The sequence below is a fragment of the Zea mays genome, chromosome 2 (assembly GCF_902167145.1).
Source record: "Zea mays cultivar B73 chromosome 2, Zm-B73-REFERENCE-NAM-5.0, whole genome shotgun sequence".
In the NCBI taxonomy this organism is placed as follows: domain Eukaryota; kingdom Viridiplantae; phylum Streptophyta; class Magnoliopsida; order Poales; family Poaceae; genus Zea; species Zea mays.
Window position 1 is genome coordinate 112,165,107 of NC_050097.1, and position 6,727 is coordinate 112,171,833.

Below are 6,727 nucleotides of genomic sequence, written 5' to 3' on the forward strand. Positions count from 1 at the left end.
TAATAAGTACTATGATTATATTGTGACATTTATCTATATACACTCTGTTATTATATATGTTGTCTTTTTTGACGCATGTATGAGATGCACCCGGCTTTGTTCCTTAAAACCCGGGTGTGACACCTCTTTATTCCGAATAATTTATAGCTTCTAATGTTAATGGACATGACTGAAACAACTAATGAACGTAACCGGTTGATCCGGTCTCTACGACACAACATCATCCCTCGTTGCCCATTCAAACATGTCCTCTTTCATTGAGTTAATTGCTGTCGCCTTAATCGACAACGATAGCCATCTTGCTCAATTGAAGAGGCAACGACTTAGACGAAGCACACTCATGAATCATGAACGACTCCGATGAGTGTCCTGAAAACCTTGTTGCTCCTATCGGGGATTCATGTCCAATAGTGAGTTTATGTAGTCGTTTTGGCAAAACCGTGCCACAAATACAACTAGCTGTAACAGCTAAGACAGCAGTATAAATATAATGTAGTGTATCTAACATATTTATGTGGGTTGTACTAATGAAGTTGTGCCTTACTTAAAAAACAGAGCCACAGATATGTCTTCATTAAGACATGGTGTCTTTATTTTTTTACACTTAGACATACCTTAAGATACGGTCATTAAGAATGCTTTGTACATGTATTAACAGCCTTACGACCGAGGTCCGACAATGACACAAACAACTCGGGGCACAATTAGCTACTCCGATTGCCCTAACAGTAATTAGGGAGGGGACGATGAGAGGGAAAGACGTGAACATTGTAACCGCATGTCCTCGCTACTGCTTGCGTCCTCCTTCCCCTTCCTTCTCCACTTGACCATTATTGCTAACACCACGTATGACGTATCAGACTACCAATTCTATTCCCATCCATACTCTGCTGCTCGCCTTGGAGCCTACTAGTACTACCGCCGCCGACAACACTTACTACACTTGCTCGTAGTACGGTCCCTCAAATTTCCATCAGAATGAGATCTTCAACAAACAGTCAAAAAAAAGTAAATGCAGGATATAATGAAAAGGTAAATATGAATCCTCCGAATTTTTATCTAGGGTATCGAAGAGTCAACACTTTTCACTAGTCTTTTTTGGAGCACCCGCACACGGGTATAGCTCCACTTTAGTTCTCACAACACTACCGGACTCGAGTTCTTTGCGGAGTGTCTCGGCAAAGGCCATTTTACACTCGACAAAACCTTTGACTGCAAAGGGTTTTTCCGAGTAGTTTTTTCGAGCACTCGGCAAAAACTTTGACGAGTGTCGAAAAGCACTCGGCAAATTAAGAATCGCAAAATACCGTCAAAAATAGCAAAACATTTTTTAAATATGGGAACAACTCTCCAACTACTACCCATTACCATACTCATCGCCCTATCATTTTTAATCAAATTTACATGTTTTGTGAATGGTGAAATTCGAACTCGCAATCTCTCTCGCACATACTCTCCTCTACCACTACACTACTACATTAATTAGGTCTGTATTACATTTTCATTCCTCATGTACTATAACAAACCGAGAGTAATTTTGTTATTTTGAGACGCTAAATGAATTCATTTGAAAATGTCACGACTATAAAGTTGCATAACTTTTCAAGATCTACAAGTTCTATTTTTATAGTTTCTATATCCGAAGCCGTTTATAAAATTTGAAAACTTCACACGAATTTTTCAATGATAAGATGATTTCAAATAAAAAAAATTGTCAATTACAAAGATTCATTACATTTCAAGATAGTTTTGCATAGTTTACTGCTACAAATTTTAAAAATTTTAAACCAAAATATTGTCAACTATAAAGTTTCATAACTCTTTAATATCTACAACTTTCATGTTGGTGGATTTTTCTTTCGAGGTCGTTTTCAAAATTCAAATTTTAAATTTTAAAATTCAGACGTAGTTTTCGTTGACAAGATTACTTCAAATGAAAAAGTTGCCAACTACAAAGTTCTATAACTTCTCAAGATCTACAAATTTTATTTTGGTTGTTTGATCATTTATTCATATCACATGATGGTTCTAACAATATGCACAAATCTTATACATCTCTCGTTTCATAAACTACGAGAGATATAGATTTTATGAGCAAATTTACTTTTATTTTGTCATATAAAGAAATTTTCAAAATATAAATTGTACATCATGATGAGTTATACAAATTTATAGTTGATTTTTTTTCATTTGAATTAATTTACTGCTTTAAAATATTAATTTTAAATTGTCTTTGTCTAGTGTTGAAAAAAACACTCGACAAATAAGCTCTTTGCCGAGTGTTAAAAAAACACTCGGCAAAGAACTTCTTTGCCGAGTATTTTCTTTTACCGAGGGTTTTTTGTTTGGCACTCGGAAAAGAGCTTCTTTGTCGTGTTCAATGTGCGAGTTAGGACACCCACAAACACTCTGGATGATCACTGCACTCCAATTGCCACTTAACCGTTTAGGTGTTGCCGATTATCAAGAGCAACAAGCATTAGACTCTTATTTGACCATGACAAGTCTAATATAAGTGGTGGATGCACATAAGTGGCTCTCTATACACTAATGAGGTTGCTAATTACAAGATTATTGCTTCTCTAGTCACCTCTCTATGTAATGGATCTTCCTAACTCTCACAAGATTAGTTGTGCTATTTGTTAGAGGAGACAAGACATAGAATGAGGTAGGTATGAGGGTGTGTAAATACACACCAACCCCAAAATTTATACATATAATAATCATGGTAAAAAAATCTAAAATTCAGAACTAAATTTTAGCGACTCGGGTATATGTCTGCTTTTACCAGCCTCGTAGACCAATTTAGGTTCTCTCGAGTCTCTAACAATTCCCATATACATCTTTCATTTTTTACATTTTAATATATTTTACTACCTCCTCTAAAAGTTTCCCTGGTATACAGTTCGTCTTCAACAATTATCTTTGTACATCTCCCTCTATACATTATAGTTCAATTAATTAATATGTATTTATTATTTTTTGATATTTTTTTTAATTTTGCAGTGCTTGTACTATTATTATCATGTCACGAGGCTTAATTAGGATTAAAAAGGAACGTATATAGGAGACACATAATGCTACCTCTGTATCTGTCTCCTTGTACGTAGGGAGAGTTGTATGGGGAGTTGTTGGAGACTAAATCTATCTAAAGCTCTCCTTATATCCGGTTGGATGACCTAAGACTGACTCTAATTGAAGATGCATAGTTGTTTTGCCACTATAGCCAGGTGGTTCATAAGAGTCAGAACAAGTCAGAAGAAACTGCAATCAATCACAATGAAGTCGCACGACTCATTCGTACGCACAGTAATTTCATGAATCTTACGAATATCGAGTCCATCTCAGAGAGAGATACATGTGCATCCTTGTGGATGGAAGCTGTTATAAATATGCCATCCATTGATAAAGATATAATTTATTCCAAAAAAAACCGCACAAAGCAGAGTGAACATGAATGCGTGGGAAGCTACGGAGAGGGAGAACCATGTAACCGAGCGTGGGCTCGTCCCCGTCAGCACCGGCGACGTGCAGGTGCAGCACGAGCATGGCGGCGCGGCCAAGGCGGACGGCTTCGTGCGCAGGGACCAGTCATGGTACTACTATCGTTGCTGCATCTCCTGAACGAAGAAGTGCATGGAATTTTACTCTGACTGATCGACGCCGAGCTCTGTTCTTGTTTCAGCCGGTACGCTAGCAGCGACATCCCAAGCGATCTGCTGGTCAAGGTGGGCGGCGTCAACTTCCACGTCCACAAGCACCCGATGGTCTCTCGGAGCGGCCGCCTGGCCCGGCTCGTCGACGAGGCGTCGGCCCTGCACGGCCCCGTCGCCGCCACCGTGGTCGAGCTGCCGGACCTGCCGGGCGGCCACGGCGCGTTCGAGCTGGCCGCCAAGTTCTGCTACGGCGTGGTGGTGGACATCACGGCCGCCAACGTCGCCGCGCTACGCTGCGCCGCCGAGTACCTGGAGATGACGGAGGAGGTGGAGGAGGGCAACCTGGCCTTCCGCGCCGAGGCGTTCCTGAGCTACGTGGTGGCGTCCTCCTGGCGGGACTCCGTCGTCGTCCTCCGCGCCTGCGAGGGCCTCTCCCCGTGGGCCGACGACCTCCACCTCGTGCGCCGCTGCAGCGAGTCCGTCGCGGCGAAGGCGTGCACCAACCCCAGGGCCGTGCGCTGGGCCTACGCTGGCAGGACGTCGTCGTCGCCCAATAAGTCGCCCACGGCCGGCACCGCCGGCAACAGCCAGCAGCAGCCCGGGCCGCCGGCCGACTGGTGGGTGGAGGACATCTGCGTGCTGAGGATCGATCACTTCGTGCGCGTCGTCACCGCCGTCCAGGCCAGAGGCATGCGGCCCGACCTCATCGGGGCCGCCATCACGCGCTATGCCTCCAAATGGCTCTCCTCCGCTGGCCTCCTCGCCAACAAGGACAGCCCTGCATCGCGTGGCGGCGGCGGCGGCGGTGTGCTCCAAATGATCGTTGCCAGCGAGGGCGATGACGCGCAGACGGAGACGGAGGCTAGTGAGCAGAGGAGGATCGTCGAGAGCCTGATCAGCATCATCCCACCGCAGAAGGACTGCCTCTCATGCAGCTTCCTCCTCCGGCTGCTCCGCCTGGCCGTCGTCCTCAAGGCGGCGCCGGCGCTGGTCACGGAGGTGGAGAAGCACGTGGGCATGCAGCTCGACCAGGCGAAACTGCTCGACATCCTGGTGCCGTCGTACCCCTACGCCCGCTCCGAGGCCGCCTACGACGTCGACCTCGTGCAGCGGCTGGTGGAGCAATTCGTGGTGCAGGAGCAGTCCGGCCGCGACAAGGAGAAGCAGGAACAGCAAAGCTCCAGAGCGCTGCGCATGGCGAGCCTGATGGACAGCTACCTCTCCGAGGTGTCCCGGGACCGGAACCTGTCCCTGGGCAAATTCCAGGCGCTGGCCGAGTCGTTGCCGGAGTCGGCACGCGTGTGCCACGACGAGCTGTACCGCGCCGTCGACTCCTACCTGAAAGCGCATCCGACGGTGACCGAGCACGAGCGGAAGCGGCTGTGCCGGGCGGTGGACTGCGGGAAGCTGTCGCGGGAGGCGCGGCTCCACGCGGCGCAGAACGAGCGGCTACCGCTCCGCGTCGTGGTGCAGGTGCTGCTGTCGGAGCAGGCAAAGATGGCCGGCGCGCTCGGCAGGGCGGGCAAGAAGGAGGACGACGTCAACGCGCTCAGGCAGGAGGTGGAGAGCGTGAACGCGAAGTACATGGAGCTGCAGCGCGAGGTGGAGCTCCTGCAACGGCAGGTGGAGCGCATGCTGCCGCCCTCCGCGGCGGCGAAGCAACATAACGTGTCCGGGTGGAGCAGCGGATGGAAGAAGCTCGGGAGACTCGGCAGGATTCAGGTGGAGCAGCCGGTGGTGACGGCGGCAACCGGCGAGACAGCGAACAGGCAACTTCGGCGGAGGAGAAACTCCGCATCGTGAGCTGTACACAAGTTTGAGCAATGGAGTTTTCAGCTTCTTTTAATTACGTGTTGTGGCTGTGATAGACGACATCGTGTTTGTATAAAAAAACTCGTAGATTGCAGGATACTTAATGTAAGTAATAGTTTGTATATTTTTCTTGACGAGACATTTCATTTTCTTCATAAATTATATTATTGCCTTTTTCTAGTTTATATGCAGTAAGTATTAAGTTTAATTAAATTAACTAATATGAATGCAGTCTTTTACATGCAGAATTGATGAAAATTTTGATGAACGCTTTGCTTACAAGGAGATGTGAGCATCTGCAGTATGCAGTAGTTCTCAAAATAGGTTCCTAAATATAAATTTAAGTTCTTATAAAAAAAGGTTCAAATAGTTCTCTAAATAAGGTTGCTAAATCTACAAAATCATTACTTAACCCCATGTTGTTGCTAAATGTAGCAACCTAGTGCTCACTTCCAAAACACAGACACACAAAAAACACGAAAACTACTATGTCATATCATAGCTCTTTCGCGTGCCCTTGACCCATCGTGACTCATTTCTCCAGCGCCCAACACTTGGCCACCCATGACCCAACATGTAAGGTTGAAAAAAAGAGAAAAGACATCAAAAGAGAGCAACCTTTTTCTCGCTCCCATCAAAAAGAGAACAAGCTTTTTTCTCGCTCCCTAAATATAGTGAAGGTGCGAGGCCAAAGAAGACGAGGCCTTCTCACCCCACCCCTTTTAAATTGACCCATGCTGGCAAGAAAAGATGCTTTAGGTGCTTGCCTTCTGACCACTTAGTTACCTCATGCTAGGACCCAGTTAAGTGTACTCTTTGTGGTGCCTTTTGCCATAGAAGCTTTAAGTGTCCCTCAGTTCTCCGCCATGTCCCATACCACCCCCACACTCTACCCAAGCCAACATCCCCCACTCGTCCCACACCTCCCACATCACCTGTCTCAAGTGTTGGAAGTAACATTCCTAAAGTTGGAAGTCAGAGAGAGTTTATTGAAATGCACATTGATGACTGTGAATATGAAGTGAGTAAGGCTTTCGTTTATGTGTGAAAGTCGCCTAGAGGGGGGGTGAATAGGTGAAACCTTGAATTTATAAACTTAAACACACACTAAGGCCGGGGTTAGCGTTAGAATTAAATTTGAGTGCGAAAGATTGTTTCCCTTGCTATGAGTTGCTTAATTAATGCGGATGACGTTTGGGAGCAAACTTAAATCAATATTAGCAAGGAAACTTTAGAGAGAGGAAAGAGGGCAAACAAAT

General features: G+C 45.8%; 1 protein-coding gene across 1 annotated transcript; it reads left to right on the forward strand.

The window, feature by feature from the left end:
• The first annotated feature begins 3,281 nt into the window (after positions 1-3,281).
• LOC103646846 (coleoptile phototropism protein 1) lies at positions 3,282-5,653 on the forward strand. Its single transcript, XM_008671486.2, has 2 exons — positions 3,282-3,596; positions 3,686-5,653. Exons 1-2 carry the CDS (start codon positions 3,454-3,456, stop codon positions 5,457-5,459), a joined length of 1,917 nt encoding a protein of 638 aa, XP_008669708.1. The 5' UTR covers positions 3,282-3,453; the 3' UTR covers positions 5,460-5,653.
• The last annotated feature ends 1,074 nt before the right edge of the window (positions 5,654-6,727 follow it).

What these genes read in the sequence shown, in the direction of transcription:
- LOC103646846 (XM_008671486.2), top strand. Translation starts at nt 3,454, where the DNA reads ATGAATGCGTGGGAAGCTACGGAGAGGGAGAACCATGTAACCGAGCGT. An exon ending in GTGCGCAGGGACCAGTCATG is followed by an intron (nt 3,597 to 3,685) that starts GTACTACTATCG and finishes TTCTTGTTTCAG; the next exon opens with CCGGTACGCTAGCAGCGACA.